The 21,793-nt window shown below is 36.5% G+C and overlaps 2 protein-coding genes and 1 pseudogene across 3 annotated transcripts; 1 reads left to right on the top strand and 2 right to left on the bottom strand.

Moving 5' to 3' along the window:
• Window positions 1-456: 456 nt before the first annotated feature.
• On the top strand, window positions 457-972 carry LOC148924120 (protein NARROW LEAF 1-like; the record flags this gene model as incomplete). Its single annotated transcript, XM_089061688.1, has 1 exon — window positions 457-972. A coding segment is annotated over one exon (516 nt), but the record flags the coding sequence as incomplete, so codon positions are not given.
• An 838-nt stretch (window positions 973-1,810) lies between these two features.
• On the bottom strand, window positions 1,811-6,982 carry LOC125207050 (uncharacterized). Of its 2 annotated transcripts, none has more exons than XM_089061774.1 (9): window positions 6,644-6,982; window positions 5,293-5,785; window positions 5,063-5,138; window positions 4,877-4,969; window positions 3,993-4,079; window positions 2,810-3,897; window positions 2,537-2,665; window positions 2,186-2,320; window positions 1,811-2,096 (listed from the first exon to the last, which is right to left on the bottom strand). In XM_089061774.1, exons 1-8 carry the CDS (start codon window positions 6,825-6,827, stop codon window positions 2,200-2,202), a joined length of 2,271 nt encoding a protein of 756 aa, XP_088917900.1. In that variant the 5' UTR covers window positions 6,828-6,982; the 3' UTR covers window positions 1,811-2,096; window positions 2,186-2,199. The 2 variants fall into 2 exon arrangements, with proteins under 2 accessions (XP_088917900.1, XP_088917901.1); XM_089061775.1 differs by having other exon boundaries at window positions 1,811-2,093.
• An 11,938-nt stretch (window positions 6,983-18,920) lies between these two features.
• LOC125208296 (9-cis-epoxycarotenoid dioxygenase NCED1, chloroplastic pseudogene) lies at window positions 18,921-21,101 on the bottom strand (annotated as a pseudogene).
• Window positions 21,102-21,793: the final 692 nt, after the last annotated feature.

Genomic DNA, 21,793 nt, shown 5'->3' with positions numbered 1-21,793 from the left:
TCTCTCCTACTTTACCAATTCTACAATAAAACTCGTATCATACACAAATTGCTCTATTTTTTGTAGACAGAGTGAGTAAATTTGTATGCTTTTGAAAACCTACTTAATTACCATTTTTATTTTTATTTTCAAAAAAAAGATCAATAATGGTTCCCTATTTATTTTCGTGATGACTTGAAATCCTAACATATAGGATTGATATCAACTGATTGTGCTTCATCATCTTCTTATTTTAGTAATGTGTTCAAATAAACAATAAACCTGATTTTTGTAATTAAAAATAGAAGATAATTTATAATAGAAATATCTAGGAATAAATAGATCCAGGTTATATATTTTGTATCTATTCACTAGATCAGATCCCATTCAGTTGGAAGAATAGATACACTATGCAGAGACATTATTTGGGTTATTAGTTATAACCTCTGAGTTAACTGAATGATGCAATTCTGAATTCATGCAGAGGCATTTGTAAGAGCGGATGGTGCCTTTATACCGTTCACAGATGATTTCGACATGAGCTTTGTAACCACATCTGTGAAAGGGATAGGAGAGATTGGAAATGTCAAAACCATCGACTTACAGTCCACAATTGATAGTCTTGTAGGAAAGCAAGTAACGAAGGTCGGAAGAAGTTCTGGTTTGACGACTGGAACTGTACTGGCATATGCTCTTGAATACAATGATGAAAAAGGGATATGTTTTTTGACTGATTTTCTAGTTGTTGGTGAGAACCAGCAAACGTTTGATCTTGAAGGGGACAGCGGGAGTCTCATCGTAATGAAGGGTGAAAATGGTGAGAAAGCACGACCGATCGGGATCATCTGGGGTGGAACTGCCAATAGGGGCCGTCTTAAGCTAAAAGTCGGTCAGCCTCCGGAAAACTGGACAAGTGGCGTTGATCTTGGCCGCCTTCTAAATTTCCTCGAACTTTATAAAGTTGAGAATATTGAGTTATCCATGTCATCTTAATCTTTTATTGCCTTTGCATCTCTATAGTTGCAGTTCAAGAACAAAGAGCTGCTTCCATGACAGTGGTTGGTTCAACCGCAGGGGACTTGTCGCCTCCTGAAGTAACGCTCCCCAAGGACAAATCCGAGCCTCTTGGTCTCCACATCCAGCACATCCCCTTGGAGGACGGTGCAGTAGGGCCGGATATAAATTCGTCCCCCAAAGAAAGCAGTGTATTTAATTTGGAAGAGGGAGCGAACACGGGTCTGAATTTCGAGCATCAGTTCATACCCAGCTACAACGGGAAGCCCCCTGTGCATCATGATGATAGACATGATAGAGTGGAGTCTGAGAATCTGTCTGCCTTGAGAAACGCCTGTGATCAGGACCTAAGTTTTTCTTTGCAGCTGGTCGAGAACGAGCCCAAGAGAAGGAAATCCGAGCCTGCACCTGGGACGGATTAACCGAAGTGGTTGCTTCTTTTTTATGATTGATGATTGTCCAGTTTCTTGGTGGTGTTTTTTGGGCCTTACTAGCAACCTCTCTCTCTTCACCTGACATTGTTTTTGGATTAAATTGAAGGTAGAGAGAAATGTTCTGCCGTCGCTACCAAGGCTGCCGGCTGTTTTTTGTTTTGGTTGAAAGGGCTTGTCCGAGGGCCACTTAATCGAACATATTTGACGATGAATAATCAGTTCCGGTTGACATGGTCGGGTCAGGTCGGTTATGGTTCCACTCCCTTGGAACCGAAGCTGGCTGCTCTGAACCAAAACCGACAGCAAATGCAGTATACACAATTCCCTCCACACTCAGCAAAACCAAAACCAAAACCAAAACCAAAACCAAAACCAAAACCAAATGGAACGATGCCTGTAGATTTTATAACATTAAAAGTTGCAATACATCCAAAACTCCTCGACAGACCGTATTCAAAACTGGTTAGTCTATAAAAATGAGGATTGAGCTACGGACAAAAATAATTTTGTACAAAGATTGAATTGTTCTCTCTCTGGACCAACTGTGCAGCTGCGCCGCCTCAGCAAGACTTGCCTAACTCAACCAACCGGGTTATCTCAGTTTGCATCCGCAAAATATTTACAATCATATTCATCGAATGTGAACAGATTACACTCTCGCCAAAACTGCTGCAAGACCAAAATATGAAAAATGAACACTAACTATGCATAAGATCATACAGACACTGTTATATCAAACATTGAAGTGCGAAGCATACCATGTCTTGCTCGGTTAAGTTCCAGATAGTTGCTTCTCTTGGCTAAATGATTTGAGACGCTCAACCAATTTTGCTTTCAGTGATTCGGGAACCTTAGAAAGAAAAGCTCTCTTCGCTTGTGAAACGAGTAAGCTCCTGCTCAACCACCATATATACACATATATTAATGAGGTATTCTTAGGAATATCTCAAAACTGAGAATGAAGAAGACAACATCCACCCGTACAATTACAAATACCACTAAACCAAATGCATCAACAAACAAAGTCAAGTATGAAAACCAACCAGATTGGAGCCAAAGCAACAATTAAGACTGGATTTTAAGAAAATTATAAATACAAGAGAGCTCACTTCTTCTCATCGTCATTCAGTGCAGAACTCCCTGTTTCTTGACACAACTTTTTTGTTGCCTGCATGAAACTGCGCACTTCCTCGGACCATCCACATGAACTTAGAATCATGGAAGCTTCCTTCCCAATCCTGAGGTAAGTTAAAACATTATTTAGTAAAAAGAAGGATAAATATATTCTTAGTCCTAGGGGAAGCATGATGCATATCCAGAACAGAACAATGAGATAATTAGAAAAAAATTCTATACTTAATTATTCAAGTATAGTGACATACGATTCCTTGAATGCTTCCACTCTTGCACGAGATTGGTCATCTTTGGCGAAAAAGATGCACGGAAAATCATCTTCTATCTTCCTCTTCACACATGAGTTGTTAGAGGCCCCAATATTTCCATTGGGTAAGTCTTGGCAGTTACCACTCTTTTGTGAGTCAGTCGTGTGAGCAGATCCATTTACTTCCGGCAATCTTCTCTTTAAGGAGTTCATCTCCATAGGCCCGTTGCCGTTACTGAGTGGCAAACAAGATAAACCTTCCCCTGTACTCTGAATATCAGCTGACATTTTACCCATACAATTACTGTCACTCGTCAGCCCAGTTCTCTCCTTTTCGACTGAAGTAGGCGAAGCTGCTATGCGTCCATTTTCCTCCACGGGCTCTTTCTTATGAATGACAATCCTCATATTCCCATGGGCAAGGACCTTACTGGTACTCCCAGAGTCACTAAGTGCTCTCTGCTGACTAGGACACTCATGATCAATCTTAGATTTAACTGAATCACTTGTCTGACTGTGGTGGCCTGAAGACTCTTGAATGTCTACATGTTTCACACTAGCACCGGACGTTTGTCCATCAGTTGAGTTGCAAGAACTTAACTCAAGTGAAGTGATATTACTCGTCTCAGGTTGGTTATCAGATAGATCTCCCATATTAGCAGGGGTCTCCACATTATCAGACCTTTGGCGTGTATGTGTCTTAGTGCCATTGGTCGTAAGGATATTATTTGACCTGTTAGTCTTAGAATGATTGGCAGAAATTTTCATGCTAAATGGTTTCTCTGCACAACCTGACTTCGGGATAAAGGATCCACTGCCATTAGTTGACTTGTTGGTCTCTTGAAGATGATTGGAATTTTGTTTGTTACAAACAGATTTATCAGTAGAACCAGATTTTGGCATTGTTGATATTTTATTGCCATTTGACTCGTGTTTCTTAGATCCATTAACCACTGAATCAACCTGACTCCTAGGCCTCTGTTTTGTACGGGAGAAGAAAAGCATATACACCTTTTCTGATAAAACCTCCTGCAGGGTGGAGACTGAAACATAAGAATCATTGCAGCAGTACCAGCGGCCAATCGCATCCTGATTATACAAACCAAGTCAGACTAATATACTTCTGGTTACAAACTAAAGTCAAGAGAAAACAATTTGAAGAAATGCAATAACTCTAAAAAGACCTTGATATATGCATAGTAGTGCCCAGAATCGGGAGAGAAACCTGAATGTACAACAGTACCAAAGAGGTTATATTCAGGGTGTTGATCCTGCATAAAAAGACATCATTTGTGAATCAGGATAAATGACTACATAACAATCTTATGATAATTGAATTCTTTTCACACCTATCTAAGAAAATCAATTAGCAAACATTTTTCAATTACATATGAAAAGGCAAATGATATAGTTTCCAGGTAGAACAGCCTCAACTCAAACATTTCATCAGTGCATGATAAATTTAATCCATGTTTATCAAACAATATAAGGATATCCTGAATCAAATGTGAAGATACTACTTTAAACTGACAACCTATCTGGTAAATAATACAGACATTGAATCCAGTCCACAGAGCAAACTCAAGGATGCCAATTATAATGTCCAGATTATGCGATCAAGTGAGAAGATGAATGGCCAAAAAAAGTTTCCTGAGAGAATTTATTTAGAATAATAAACAAGATTGACAGTGAGATCATATAATGGAGGAGGTGGAACAGCAACTGAATTACTCAATCTGGTTGGACCAAAGGTGCACATGATAGAAAGTGGTGGAAATATAGGAACTATAAAGGTGCAAGAAAGGTTACTCATTGGAACTTCGCATTCCCTCCATTGCATAAAAGATGATGTAATTAAGTGCGAGATCGATATGACTGAAGTACAGCACAAGCTTTTGAGTATCAAGAGGTGCAGCAAAAAGTTTGCAGGATTGGCAACATGAAATAGTAATTAATGAAAGAGGAACAGCAAGAAGGGTCTTAGCATATTTACAAGTTTGTCTCGGTATTCGGTAACTTTTCATGTAGAAGAAGAAAAAGTATAGATAAACTGCATCCAGTAATGTACCTTGCTTCCTTTGCTCATGTGACTTGACAGCACTAATATCTCGTCAAATGCAATGGGCTTATCAATCTTCGAACCAAATATACTCTCAAACCTCTAACCATAAAAAAAATAAGATAAGGAAACAATATTATTCAAATATTCTAAACCAAACTTAACAAGTAAAATAAGTCCCAGTAGCTTCCATACCTTTAATTGAATTACAAGAACATTTGGAGCTTCAAGAATCGACATTTGCTTCCTTGCTGCGACCAATTTCTTACATCTAAACAGGAACAAGTTTCCATGACAGGGAGTCAGAATTTAAACCAGCAGTAACAAAAGCAAAATATGTTGGTGTAGTTATATGAGTAAAGAACAACATGGTACGGACAAGTAAACTAATCCATGTTCATAAATAAGAGAGCCAATATACTTACTTATCACACTTGTATTTATTATTTCCATCCAAGACCTCAGGCTGAAAAAACTTCTGCAAAGCTTCTCGGAGTGATCCACTATGCAAAATATCCAGACTTATATCCATTATCTCGTCCACCTTATTTGACTCAGCCCCACATGACAAACATTTTACTTGACTCTGTAATGCCCCTCCAAAGATCTCCTTGATCACCGTTTCTCCAGCCCCAGCAATATCACCACCATTGGCAGTCCCATTTCTCCCACGCTGTAGCTGCTGCAACTTCTTTAATCTTAAGCAGGTATTATGGCATGAATCAATCACATAACGCAAAAATTCATGTGCATCCTCTTGCCTCCCCGTGCGAAAATGCTCAGCATAAATACGCAGACAGCTATTTATCTTTACGGGAGCATCTGAAACTGCTTCACTACTCAAAGAGCGAGCAATTCGTTTCTCTAATATACAGAATGGACAATCACCCTTCTTCTCCTTTCCTGCCCCAAAGTCACCTATAAATATTTATGGTGTTTATAAGTTTTTGGTCTCAAGTATCCACTATTCATCATTATACCAGTAAACACTTATGCTAACTATATACATTAGAGAACATTTGTGCTGACTATAGTTACTTTTAATAGCCAGTTAATGAGGCCAGGTTATATGAAAATAAAGTTATAATATCATGAAAAATGCAATTTAAAGTTAATACTCCGTACTAGTGTAGAACAGAAGTTAAATTTACTTGTTAATTACAGAATAAAGAAACTACAATGTAATCCTAGACAGTGTTTTTAGTCGCCTATAAGATCGTCAACAATTGAAAGCTCTAGCCACTGAAAAGGACAAACCAGGGTCATTTAATTCTACTTCTCAACATCTCATCAACAAAATGTCTCTAGTCATAAACAGCTATCATCCATTTGAGTTTAATTCCCTATAAAGCTAGCCTCGATACCATCTCGACTCTTTCTAGCTTCATTCCCCTATAAATTACACACCTCCAGACCATTAGCTACAATATATACACAAGCTCAATCTAATCACTTAGACAATACTTTTACAAAGCTCCACTCCTGAATGTCAACAACGAACTAATACAATAACTGTGTAATTCCAAAGTAAATCTTACAAATCTACATGAGCGCATCAAGTATTTTTCCCCAAATAACAAGCATAACTTCAAAATCAATAAACACTGCCAACTGAAATCCTATGCTCCGCTACAGTAAACACCACAATTAGATTTAAAAATATCAATTAAAGTAAAATCAAACCATAATAGCAACCAAATGCACGAGATTCAGCAATTACCACCGCGAATAGCAACAAACATAGATGTAGAGAGAGAGAGAGACGAGGAGGCGTACAAACGGAGGAGTGGAGGTAGCGGAGGCATAAATTAGCGAGGGGAGGGGTGTAGGTGAGGCACTGCAGGACGGAGTTGAGGTAGCAGGTGTTGCCGAGGTTCCGGAGCCCTAGCGGCGGCGAGCCGTGCCTCCGCTTCAGCGACTTGAGGAGGCTCGGCTGCCACGTCATCTGCAGCATGACCATCAGCGCACCGCCGCACCATTGGCCGGCCGCCACCTCCGAGATCGCATCAGATGCTCTCCTTCGTCGGATTTTCCCCTTTTTTGTCGATTGAAATGAATCGGGAGCTAAAGAGGGGGTTTCTTTCTGGAGTTGGAGGTTTTCAATTAGTAGTTATTTTCAGTTTTTTTATTGCGTTTTCTTCTTTTCTTTCCTTTTCTTTCCTTCGCTATGTTATTATTTTTAGGGGGTAATTACATGTTTCATATTACAAATTTTTTTGAAATTACACGCTTGATACAAAATGTTTTATCGTTGTTTCAATTTAGTATAAAAAGTATTAAATTTATATATTTCATACAAATGGGTCGTGTTAAAATAAAACCAACATTTTAATCCAGAACCCAAAACTATCTCAATATTATGTATTAAAATTATGAACACAAAGACAAAACTTTCTCAATAGATTCGTGTTGATAAAATTATGTCTTTGTGTTGAGATTTAAATTTACATATTATGTTGATAAAGTTATACTTATATGTTGAGAAATTTCTAACATAATGTTGAAGTTCTGGGTTCTTGATTGGGAATTAGTTAGCATTTGATTACAACCCTCGTACAAAAAGTTACATTATTGTTTTAAATTAATACATTCCATTAAATATTTTAAACACCGTTAGTTAGTTTAAAATTTGTCGAACTTATCATCATGGAGTAGTAAAGAATAATTAGAGATTTATTACAATTAACTACACTAAAAAAAATACTCCCTCCGTCCCAGATAATTCGTCCCAGTTTTCCATTTTAGTCCGTCCCACATAATTTGTCCCATTTCACTTTTACCATTTTTGGTAGTGGACCTCATATTCCACTAACTCATTACTACTCACATTTTATTATAAAACTAATATATAAAGGTAGGACTCATATTCCACTAACTTTTTCAACCCACTTTTCGTTACAATTCTTAAAACTCGTGTCTGGTCAAAGTGATCCGAATTATTCGGGACGGAGGGAGTAACAATCAATATCAACTTTTAAAAAAATCTATCTCTCAATATACTCTATTTTTGTTGTATTATTTATATTTATAAAACATAATATAAAATAAATCCATATTTCATCTTTATAAAATGGCTAATTCGAGCTTCAAACAGTCAATATTTAATTTTTTCAAAAAAGATTCAATATCTTTTTAGTTTTATTCTCCATTGTTACATAAGAAAGCTTGGACAATAAAATGCAATTCGCTAATTTGATGGTAAAGAGTAGTGATTTTATTTATGTGTTTTTCATTTTTATGAGTAATATAATTAACTGTATTTGAAATAATTAATGGAAAGTTTTAATTGTACTCTTTTTATATAAATTTGAAACATTGATGAAACTTTTTGTATGTATGATGTAATTGAAAGTAACGGTGTCAGTAGGGACTTAACGGAATGTATTATTTTGTAACACTAAGTAAACTTTTTGTATGAAATAGGAAAACTTAATACTTTTGGTACTAAATTGAAACATAGGTAAATCATTTTGTATAAAACATGTAATTATCTCTGCTTTCTTTTTTTATTCTTATTATAGAAAATATTTGTAATTCGAATAATCAAATCGAATTAAATTGTATTAATTTTGACTGTTTGGATTTAGTTGAAAATTTTGAAAATCCTGATTATTGGAATTAAATTGAAATAATTTTCAGTGTTTGAATTTCATTGAAAATTTTGAAAATCCAAGTTATATTTAATATATACGTAAAACATTTGTATTTAAATTACGCTATATTACTTGCATATTTCTAGTCTATATATAATGACTAAAATATTATTCTAATTTCTCGAATATTACAGCTCTTTCGATTTGTTTCGTTGCAATTATAAATCCCGTGTAATACACGGTTCAATTAATTTTATGAAAACTAATTTCATATATCACTTTTTTATTACTTGAGTTTGAAAACTAAAAAAACTAAACTTCGAAAACTTAACATATAGTACAAATCATTTACAACAGACATATATATAGACTACATATCATATGTATTTGTTCTAAACTTTCATCCTATTTTTCTTCTAGAATTCTCTACTTTTTCTTATATATTCTATTTATTCCTAAATATTTCTACTAAAAATTATCTTCAATTTTTAATTTCAAAAATTAGACTTATTGTTTATTTGAACACATTTCGTGCAATGAACATACTAAAATAAGAAGACGATGAAGCGCAGCTCAGTTGATAAAACGTTTTTTCTCAATCCAATAGATTAGGATTTTAAGTCATCACGAGAAAAAGTAGAGAATTATTATTGAACAATGTTTTTTTTAAATGTAGATTAAGTAGGTTTCAAAAAGCATAAAAATTTTAAGATAGTTTCTCTTTCAAATGTATGCTAACACTTTAAAAAAGAATCACTCCTAAATCTACAATAATTCAAATTCATACAATAGATATTCAAATTAAAATCAAAACTTGCTTTTTATATAGTTATAGTCTATAGATACTATTTATTTATTACATTATTGTTTTACTGTATCATTTCTCAACTTTAACTATTTTTTATTATTTTTATAAAAAGAGGACAGAAAAGTTAATAGGACTACTAAAGCGGGACGGAGGGAGTACTTATTTATTGTTTATCAGTGAAACTTAATGGGCGAGAGAATATGGATCGTGGCCCATAGGGAGCTACAGTTCTCAACTTGGGCCTAAATAGTTGGGCTTGGTTCATAGTTTTTAACTTTTATTATTTTCTTTCTGAAAAAAATTATATACTTCCTCCCTCCATTGAAGATAATCACCTTTCATTTTTTATATCTGTAACAATTAAGATGACTATTTTTCAATTTTGGAAATAACCTTCTCTCTCTTTTCTCCTCGTTAAAATATTCAACTACCTTTTTCCTCTTTACATTATTCCACATAACAATACTTCCTAAAATTCCGTTCCACTTAAGAATATGGTCATCTTGAGTTGGGCGGATGAAGTACTATTTTATCTTCTCAATTATATAAAAATTATACTAGATTGACTATTTTATCTCTATAGCGTCAAACTAAGAAGAAGAGAAGAAGAACAAAATAATTATAAAGTGTGGAGTATACTCCCTTCTCTTGGGTGTGATTGGTACGGGTTAAAAACACATAAAAGGCCGAAAAAGGTACTGTGCGACCTTCTTCTCCCACGTTTGGTACCTCTTGAATTTTTCAGAGGACCCATAATAGAATCGCCGGATTTCAGCAATGTTGGCATAACTATCTGCGATTGTAGCAAAACACTATCGGAGGAATTTTGTGCTATAAGGTTTTCTCTACTTTGCCGAAAATCTGAGAGCAAGCTTTATACGTAATTTGCCCTCCAATTTTTCCGCCACTACTCAGCCGACCGACCCTCGAAAGCCCTGCCTCCGACCCCACGGTAGCCTTCTCCAAGGAAGAGAAGCAAAGAAGACGATGAAACTAAAATTTAGAGAAAGAAGGAAGAGACTCAATTTAGTGAAGAAGAGAAGCAGATAAGATTTCGATTGGAAATTTGGAACAAAGAAAGAGGAGAGCTGGGAATTTTACGGAAGAGAAGTTTGGGAAGAAGATGCGTCGGTGTTTTAACTTATTCGTTTCAGCCTTCATTCTGTAATTTGATATTTGGGCTTAAAAATGAGAAAGTGGGGATTTGGGTTGTGCATATTCATAAATGAGTTTTGCTTGCTGTCTAGAACGATGGAGGTGTTGGTGTCATTTCCTTCCCAAAAGTAAGGTCATTTTAGTCATCACATAATGTAATATAATGTTGGCCTACAACACGTAAATCATACCAAACAATGGAGTAAGTGTATAAGCATCTTCTACCAAACAACAATTTACAAAGAATCACTATCCCTAATCATGGGAAAAACGTGTTATCTGTAAACTCGATAAAACCTTTTCAGTGAATCAATCACACCCTATAGATACTAAACATATACTTCCTCCGTCCCTGAAAATTTGTTACTTGTTTACTTATTTGTCCGTCCCTAAAAATTTGTCACCTTTCACTTTTACCATTTCTAGTAGTGGACCCCACATTCCACTAACTCATTCCCACTCACATTTTATTTTAAAACTAATACTCCCTCCGTCTCAAGATATGACTCACATTCCTTTTTGGCACGTCCAAAGATAAGAGAGCCATTTCCTTTTTTGGTATTCTCTATCTTACTTTTTCTCTCTATTTTATTAACTCTCTTATTTTATTCACTTTTCACTTTACTAACAAAACCTCATTTTCTTAAATCCCGTGCTGAAAAGTTTTTGCTCACTTATCTTGGGACGGATGGAGTATATAAAAGTAGGACCCACATGCTACTAACTTTTTCAACTCACCTTTTATTACATTTCTTAAAATTCATGCCGGATCAAATTGTGCCAAATTTTAAGGGATGGATGAGACCTGCCCAAGGTTTACCGAACCGGCGGTTAAAACCGAAACCGTTGATTTTTGAACCGTGGTTCTATTCAGGTACAAAAATTTTTGAACCGAAACCGTGCCGGAACCGCCGGTTCCGGACGGTTCCAAACCGGAACCGAGAAAAACCGTCGAAAAATCGTGAAACCAAGCCGGAACCATAAAAAACAAGCGGTTCGGAATCGTGAAAAACCGTCGGTTCGGAACCGAAACCGAAACCGTAACCGCGAAGCACCCTCACGGTTCGGTTTCGGTTCAATAATTTCTAAAACCGGAACCGACGATTCTGAATAGTGGGCACCTCTAGATGGAATAGTATTTATCAAATGTATTAACTTTCACAGGTGACCTTCAATCAAGTTTACTGTAAAAAAAAGCAGTGAAGCAATTTATTTTCCATTATCTTAAGCAAGAAATTTTGCTCTTGGTCGACTGGTCCTAAAGCCATGATTTTCTTGAGAAATTCTCCTACATTCAATTTTAAAATGTTTGTACTGCGATGATGAAATGAAACTTTATTGATAAAACGAGTTCCCCTTTAAAATAACTAGGCAAAAAAAATTCTAACAATAATGAGAGGTACATTAGCAATGTAGAATTACTTTAGCCTATATAAACCATAACAAAAAGTACATATTCAACTTATCAAAAAATGATCCATCCTAAATCACTATAAAAGAAAAGCAATCAACGAACTTATGTAAACAAACATAATCATAATACACACGACAAACTTCTCATCATCCACTTGCTAAAAGGAGAAAAAAATCAGAAATGCAATCAATATACACAAATAAATAAAAAATGAAAACCCACTATGATTGAGCAAAAACATCCACTTTTAATGGGCCCAAATTCGAGGATCATACCATTTGTCACAAAAACCAATTAAACATACGTTTCGAACTCGAATACTTTAACAAATAAATAAAATAATATGAACACATGAAATAATCGAAACCGAACATCCTAGTCATCATGGATGGCACATTCTAGAACATTAATAATAGTACTATATCACTTTGAAAAACTCTTGTAAGAATCTTCACTTCTGGCCTAGTAGCTTCCACGTCTCCCTACCTATTTTCTTCACAACATTTTTATTGAGTTATGGAGCAATATATATATAGTTAGTTAAGCATTACGTATACAACATCAAAAACACCATATCTACGTGTAAAATGTGTGTTTGGGCTTTGAGAAGTTGGTGAAAATTGTCTTAAGTTATATCAAAATTTCGAGTTTTCTAAGTTGGGGCATGCATTATTTGATGCATCGAATCATCATTCGTGATGCTGACCTAGACGTCAGAAGGTGGACGCAGAAACTTGTTTCGATAGAGGCTGTATATTCTTAATTTTGAGTTTGAAATTTCGTGTATCATGGGTTATATCATACTGCATAGGTTACATTCATCCAATAAGTAGATGCATCCGTTATGGATCTCTACGATTAAAGAGTTAAAAACAATTCTCGTTTCTTACCAATATACGAAAAAAATGGCTCTAGTGAGAATGATAAATACCGATGAAATGAGAATCATCTTTAACTTTTGAACAAATAGATTTGCGACTGATGAGTTTATGCATTTATTACTGTATCGCGAGTTCGAATCTCATTAACCTTTTTGGAAATAAAAAAGACACATTTTGATGCATGTGGTGAAATCTTGACTTTGTTTATATTCAGTGATCATGTGGGATGAATTTGTATTCTTCTCTTAATTTAGAAAGTTTGGTTTCTGAATTTTAACTGTGGATATTATCCTGTCTATGCACTTAGACTATTGTAAAGAAAACAAAACTGTCCAAATTCAACATGTCCAAATTCAAAATGTATGGATGAAATTTTATCCCAACTAGAATAAGTTCAACACCTTTTTATCAATCTCTGACATTTTCTGTTATTTGATTATTTTTTATCCTCTATGTTTCAAATCGATGGCAAAGTAGTCCACCAAATTAATTAATTAAAGCATGCATATATCGATTAAAATAATGAAAAAACTTATAAAATGCCACTTTTATCAAGTCCACGTGTCTATGTAAATAAACTTGGAAATCCTAAACTCAATAAGGTGGACAGTTGTTGCTATATATAGTAACACGAATGGTTATTGGATACTATATTATATAGGAGTAACAAATAATTCAAGATTCTATATATGTAACTAACACATGTCACCCTTTTTGCCCTGCCCTTTAGAGATCATCATGAGGCAAAAAAAAATTCAATGAGATCAATATTTTTTATATAAGTAGTATATCCTTAGAATGTTACAGATTTCTCGAGTTTGAGGTTAGGAAAGTTTAATTTATATATTAATAATGTGTGGTGCAGATTTTGGCACGACCCTTTCTATGAATGTATAAACCAATTTTTTATCGTTTAATCGGCCGATCGATTGATACTCATTAATAATGAGATTATGTAACACAAACAATATATTATCATGTATAATCACAATTTATTTCACGTAAATGACCAAATACAAATTGTTACACATATAATGCTAATCCCCGTATGCGAAATAGGAGTCTTATTTCTTCCCGACATAGGATTTTTAAGAAATGTTAAGAAAAGTGAGTAGAAGAAAGTTAGTGGAATAAGAGTCTCACTTGTATATATTAGTTTTAAATTATATGTGAGTAAAATGAATTGGTGGAATGTGTGGGGCATCTTTACTGTTTATAGTAATTATGAATCGAGACTACTATTCGCGGACGGATCAAAATGGAAAAACTAGACTCATATTCGCGGACAGAGGGAGTGCTAGGATATGAAACTATAAAACATACACTTGTATAGTAAAGTCATATTACATATTTACATAGATAATCAAAACATACATTTTGTTTGTGTTTGAGTCAAGTTTAATTTAATCTCAAGTCCAAATTGACAATCTTAATATTAATTAATAATATAGAAGTAGTATATTCTTTATTTGCATCATCGTATTTCGTGACTCGTGCAATGAGGTCAGGAATCACTATATAATTAACGTGAAATCTGACATGGAAATTCGAAACTATATATGGACCAATCCAGCTAGAAAAAGTAGTTCACTGCTATTATTAGTGAATGAGAAATTTCGTAGTAATACTATAATTCTACTTTGAGAATACAAATTCTAGAACTAAAATTAATGGTTGTAATTGGTAGTTTGCCTATGTAGTAGTACATGGTTTTGAGTTGAATATATATATAGTAGTACTAGTACTAACATTATAATATAAGCATGCTTACACAATACTATTACTACATGTCATCATCTTGTGCTTGTGAAGATTGTGAGGCCAAATGGAATGCCACCTTAACTAATTAAAAACCAATTCGATGTACTCCACCTCTAAAATTTGAGGCTACAATTATTCCATAACTATATATACATATATAGTTTCTTGAGAATATATAATGCATGGTTACATTTTTTTGTCACGTGGGTGTGGGTTCTAATTTGAGTCCCTAGCCAAAGGTATATGCTATACATAATGTTCTATTTTGCACCGTGACACATATTTTTAAGTATAACATTTATCAGTATTTCCTTCGCTCCCGAAGAGTATAAATATTTGACTAGACACAGATTTTAATGTATAGTACTGTAATTGGTTATAAGAGAGAAAGATAGATAGAAAAAGTTTTTAAAGTATTGTCAGTAAAGAATGAGTCTCACCTTATTAGAGAGAAAAAGAGTTTCTAAAATTAGAATGTTCATATTTTTCAGGGATATACTGAAAAAAGAAATAGTTCATACTTTTCATAGACGGATGGAGTGTAATTTAATTTAAAAATTCAAAAAGTGTGTGAAAATGAGATTTCGTCCTAATTCAAGCAGAAAACAATATTTTGTCGCAATTTTGATTTTGTTAGCATGCAATATTATAATGCATGCAATTTAGTTTTTTATTCCAAGTCATCAAAACAACTTCATCAATTTTCTAATTTTTTATTTAAGTTGTAATGTTAACATTTCATCTTGTGAATCATCGCATGCAAAAATCGGCGTGTAATCGTATAACTAGGCGTTCGTGTAGCATAGCATATTAATATATTGTAAATTAAATTACAAAATCTTCGAGTCAAACTGATTCTATATATAGTAACCATTTGTAGTACCTAATTAGAATATATAATCATAACTATACAATAGTGTTAATTAAATAATTCCCTTGAGTAGAATATATAATTATAAATTATGGAGTAAAATAAAGTTAGGTAAAGAATTCCTTAGAAAGTTAGAATATGCTAGACTTTACTATTTTGAGGTTAGTGAGATTTCATCTATAATATTATTACTATGTAGTTTCAAGGAAAGTTCGATGGCACATGATCATATGTATTGGTATTAATTTATTACGATGACGATGACTCATATCTTTTAAAATGGCTTGCTATTTTCCCTTACAACCTGGAATTTATTTTAGGAAAAATAAACATCTTGACTAGTCATAAATGAAATTGCAACTAGTTAAACCATGTCTAGGAACATCCAAATATTGTCAGATATGGGACTGCATATACAAGGAGAGCTTCATAAATCTGATAGGTACGTTGGAGAGACGTGTGTTGGTCTATGGAACAACTATTAGTCTAGGAGCCAAGTTGTTACATGGGGTCAACAGGACCCCCGACAATTTAAAAAAAAAACACATAGAAGAAAAATAAATTAGCCATCTTCTGTTAGCTCATACTCCAATACAGTCGTATATAACCCTTTGTCTCTCTCCCAACATGTCGTTGGCCATCATCGTGTCACCAGAAAAATTATACCCCGCATCTTATTAGTAATTGTTAATCGTAGCCGGTGAGTCTCTCAAAGACGCCACCACTCATCTCCGTGCTTTAGGCGCCGCCATCATCTTGTCGTCTCTGAACACCATCTTGTCTTGTTGTCCTAATCAACCATACAAAAATGCTGATAAAATTCAGATTTTTGTCTTCATTACAACAATGGACATGTATGTTGATGTAACTTGTATTAATGAGATATGAATAGTAAAAGAGCAGAATTATTAAATTGCAAGAGTCATGTATAATATGGAGTACAAAAATTGTAAGACCCACCAATTTTGAGCAACATAAAACATTTTCTCGAAGATGGGGATAGCTAATAAAGATTGCAACTAGCACATGTGTTGCTTTGAAAGCAATTTAGCCATGTGAATTAATAAATAATACTAGTACAAAACATAAAATAAGCTACTACAAAATAATTCAAAAAATATTAATAAAATATGACTTGAGCAGAATCAGAAAATTTTAAATGATCTGTTGATATATATATATAAAAAAAAAAAAAATAGCACTAATTATAGTACAAAATTACTAGTACAATAAAAAGAAACGTATTGTATGCATGAAAAATATTTCTAGAAAAATTAAGAATGATAAAAAGGTTAGTTGCAAGTGGAAAATTGAACTTGGAGGCTATTGGATCCCAGTCCCATGGTAAAGGAAACCCATGAATTTATTGTGTCCACATGTATTTATTTAAATTCTTAATAATGTAGTATTCTTAATGTTATGATGTAACATGTTGCTACAATTACTATAGATAGGGATACATATTCGTGGACTCTTTGTTTTTAGTATAATGTCACAAACATTATGACAAAAATATCATCATCTCTAATTTCAAACAACGATCATGACATTTGTACATACCACACTATACTATATAAAAATAACTAGGATATAACCAACATGATTAGTACGATGGTTTAACATCTCTGTCCTTTAAAGATTAAATTATCAATTCGATCACTGCCCATATGTATGAAGCAAACTATTTAACTAGTCCTCCACTGTTTACTGTATAACCGTTAGGACAAGGAATTAGTCGCTATCAAAATACTTTGTAAAAAAAAAAGATAGCCAACTAGGATATTTTTCTATAGACACCGAAGTTTGGTCATACATTGGGTTTTGATTAAATTAAGACAGGGTTTAGGCTAAGGTTAGAGTCGCATAGAGGGAAGAAGGGCTCAATATTCTTTTTAAGGGTAAATTGCCATTTAAATCACCAAGTTCGGTCAAAATCTGGTTTATCCCACAGATTTTGAAATTCGCTAATTAAATCACGAAGTTTCAATTTTTCCAGTTTATCCCGTAAGTCGAATTATAGGTGGAATCTTTGTTGACGTGGATGCGTGTACAAATGTACACTCCATTGTGTAATCACAAGGAGCTTGATCTTAAAGTTGGAGTCAGATTTCAAGATGAATTTCATTGTAGAGATACAAAGATTCCAGCTTTCGACCCATGCGATAAACTAGAAAAATTGAAACTTCATAACTCAATTAACGAATTTCAAACTTTATGGGGTTAACAATATTTTGACCAAACCTGATGATTCAAATGACTATTTACGCTCTTTTTAAATTAAATATATCATCGAATTTTCGGTATAACTGTTGTCACTGTCGTTAGCATGCGTAAATATAATAAATTTATGTAATCCAATTTGACTTATCCTACTAGTTAGGGTATTCAACCATTAGCATGTTATTGATGTAGTGATGTATGACTTGAGGTTTGGATTTTCAATTGGTCCGTTCACGGTGGAGAGGGAGAGAGGGAGTGCACCCCACTTGAAACCGGCAGATCATCTGCCTCCACATAAAACATGTAATGATTTTGACTTGGTGATACTTGACATATGTGCAATTTCTCATTATTAAAGAAGTTCAAGATAAAAAGCAAACTTTGTGAAAGGTATATTCGCATAATATATATTTTATCATATTCAATTATTAGCTTTTAATAGTAGTGAAATTGTCACTGTACTCATTAGTATTTTTCTTTTTACTACTATTAAGACTAGAGATGAGATGTCATAACAGCAGGGATGTTGTGGTGATCTACGCCACAGATTAATTTTATATGCTTGTACTTTTTTTTCATTTAAAAAATGAATGGTCAATATCTCCTGCTCCTGCTATGACATTTTGCATAGCAGAGGATCCCAGTCCATTAAGACTATAGAAACTAATCCAATCCATAATTACGACTGAAATTCAAGCTATCGCTGTCTCGATATAATTATGTTTTATTTGATGTTATAAAATAAAAATAAAAAACTCATATATTGACTTCATGTCGGGATGTTCCTTAACCAAATAAAAATTTATCTCTTGTCCAACATAAATGCAGACCTTTGCACTTTTGCGGCGACATATCAGATGAATTCAACTTGTTATTTCCCTCACATTTATTACATCAATCTTCCAACGTTGTACTATTTGATTTAAAGTTGCTAGATTAAGTATACAAACACTTATACTTAATCTTAACCATAATGTCACATAAGTCTAATCTCTGTTTATAAGTCTTGGCCTCTCTTGTGATTAAATTACTCCCTCCGTCTCAGATAATTCGACCCAGTATTCCATTTCGGGCCATCCCACATAATTTTTCTCATTTCACTTTTACCATTTTTGGTAGTGGACCTCATATTCCACTAACTTATTTCTACTCACATTTTATTATAAAACTAATACTTTAGAAGTAGGACCCACATTCCACCAATTTTTTCAACTCACTTTCCATTATATTTCTTAAAACTCGTGCCGAGTCAAAGTGTCCCAAATTATCTGGAATGAAGGGAGTAACTTTTAAATAATCCAGTCATTTTGAATCAATGTTCAGTGTTGTAGAAAAGCAAAAACAGAGGAGTAAAACAGAGCAAAAACAGGGGATTTACACAGATATTCATGAACATATACAAGATTGATTTTATTCCTAACTAAATATATGTATCAAATTTCACACAATGTGAGAAATATTGAAGAGAAAAACTGCTGAGCTTCCATTTTCTATGTACAGCAAAGCTACAAGCAGAGTTCCTCTTAAACCCTCTCACACTCTGATTAATAATAATCCCTAAAACCCTAAAAAAAAAGGCGCCAAAATCAGCCACGGCGGAGGAACTCCGGGGACGCATCTCTAGACAATCCCTCAGGCAATTCTCCGCCGCCGCTCTCCGATCACGCCTGCCCGGCGAGCTCCTTCGCCCCGATGAAGGTGCCGTGGAATCCGTAGGGAACTCTCGACGGCAGCTGCACCGTCGCCTCGAGCTCCATCGTGGCCGCGTTCACGATCTGAAGCTCGGACTTCCACGCAGCCTCGTCGTGCGCGAACGCGAGGATGTATCCGTCGTCCTCCGCGGCCTCGGGATCGCTCGGCAGGAAGAGCGGCTCGCCGCCGTACTTTCTCTCGCCGTAGAGGAATTTCCTCGTCTCTCCGGTGACGAGGTCGACCTTCGCGAAGCCGGAGACCTTCGGCCACGGCTCGGCGATCGCGAGGTAGGCGTAGCGCGTTTTCCGGCCGAGCTTGTTGCGGTTGACCATGCCGGCCTCGAGGTTGACCTGATCGGCGGCGGAGAGGATCGGGCGGCGCGTGGATTTTCCGGTCTTGAGATTCAGGCGGATCTCGGAGAGGACGCTCTCCAATCCTTCGTCGCATTCGTTGAAGATCGAGTCCGGCGGCGTCATACACGACCCGATCACGACGATCTCGTCCGTCTCCGCCTCCTCCCACGCGTTCCAGAGGTGGAAGCAGAAGCAATCGGGAACCTCCACCCAACTGATTTCAGAAGCATCTTTGGCGTACTTGCTCAGCACGCCAAATCGGGCAATTTTGCTCTTATCGTACACCACCGGAGATCCGCCGCGGATCATCTCCGATAGCTTGAACACCACCTGCTGATCGGGCACGATCACGAAATTCTCCGTGATCGCGAAATCGTGCATCATCGTGGGATCGGCGACGGGGATCTCCACGTCGTCTGATTTTTCACCGGATTTTGAAATTCGGAAGTATTTCAGGTAGGGCTTTTTGATGACGTCGTAGCTGAGGGCGAAGAGCTCGCCGGAATCCGGATCCACCTTCGGATGCGCGATCATGGTGGAATCCAGCTGTCCATCGAAGTCGTAGCGCTCGACGGTTTCCAGATCGCCGGTGGCGGTGACGCGGACGTGGTAGGGCAGGTCGTCCTCCGACATGGCGAGGAGGCGGTTGTTGAAGAAGACGACGCCGGCGTTGGCGACGCCGCAGCCGCGGCGGTGGTCGACGAGGTTGAATAGGCCGCGCGCGTAGAAGAGGATGAGCCTCGCCACGCCGGAGTGGCCGTGGAGCTCGCCGATTGCTTTCGGGAAAATGGAGCGGCCGAGGGCGCGCTCCTGCGCCAGCCGCTCCGTCTCCGTGAACCGGCAGGCGTAGCTGACGTCGCCGCCGCCGTCGAATCTAACGGCGTGGATCATGCCGTCGCCGTCGAAGAAGTGGTGGCCGGCCTCGGGCTCGAATAGTGGATTCGCGCCGTTGCGGACGTAGACGCCTCGGATGGAGTCAGGGATCTTTCCGACGACCGGGAGGCGGTGGCGGACGGGCTGCTCCGGCACCGGCGAGAAGTTGCCGGAGATTTGGACGGCGGGGTCGGTCGTCTTCGGCAGGGGATGCTTGAGCTCGTGGTGCGTGAGCGCTTTCTCGACGGCATCAAGCGCCATTGCCGCGGCTTTTTGAATTATGTTCCATTGCGGTTTCGACGGGGAATCGGCTTTCTCGGTCACTCTCCCCCGCGGCGGCGCGGCGGGGGAGAGCGGTGAGGATTGGTTGGGGAAACGGAGGGTGGGGGTTTGGAGGGAGCATTTGATGTGATTGGAGTTGGGGTTGTTTCTTCTTGTGGTGGTGAATGGCAATGATGAAGAAGATGATGGAATTGGGGTGGATAATTTGGGCTTAATCCAAGAATTTGTGCATGAAGTTGAGGCTGCCATGGTTATCTATTTTGGCACTAGAATGTGTGTATAATGGGGAGGGAGTGTGGAGGGAGAGAGATTGAGTGTTTGATGAGAGAGAAGGGAGAGGTTAGAGTATATATAGATAGTGAATTGTGGGGAAGAAGGTCCACGTGTTGGATACATGGAAAAGTGATGCATGACAATAAATCAAAGGGTGGAGTGAGCATGTCATCCTTTCTTCAAACTTCCACACCACCATGTGTGCCTTTTACTTCACCATAAAGAAATTCTTGTTGGACTAAAATTGTAGTACTAGGACTACTCCATGAGGCTCTCTTGGGGGTTAGGGATGACCGGGTTCAAGAATCGTCGATTTTGGTTCAAAACTCACGATTTTCTAGCCGTTTTCTATAACACTATTTCACTTTTCTATATTTCAGCGATTTTTTTTTAATATTCTACAATTTTTCTTAATTTTGGATCGAAATCGACAGATAACAATTGTTATGGTTCCAAAATAGGACCGCCAAATCATACAATCAATGTATTGGTGGATATTCGGCCTATAAGACTTTCTTGGGGGTTAGGGATGACCGGGTTCAAGAACCGTCGATTTTGGTTCAAAACTCACGATCTTCTAGTCATTTTCTATAAGACTACTTACAATTTTTCTTAATTTTAGATCGAAATTGACAGATAATAATGCCTATGGTTCCAGAAAAATTGGAACCAAAATAGGACCGCTAGATCATACAATCAGTGTATTGGTGGATATTCGGCCTATAAGAAGGGATTAATGTTTGACGATCG

The sequence above is a fragment of the Salvia hispanica genome, chromosome 6 (genome assembly GCF_029641045.1).
Source record: "Salvia hispanica isolate PSC_SH4W2 chromosome 6, Shi_PSC_v1, whole genome shotgun sequence".
NCBI lineage: Eukaryota > Viridiplantae > Streptophyta > Magnoliopsida > Lamiales > Lamiaceae > Salvia > Salvia hispanica.
Note: the sequence above shows the minus strand (reverse complement) of the source record. Positions and strands in the feature narration are given on the sequence as shown.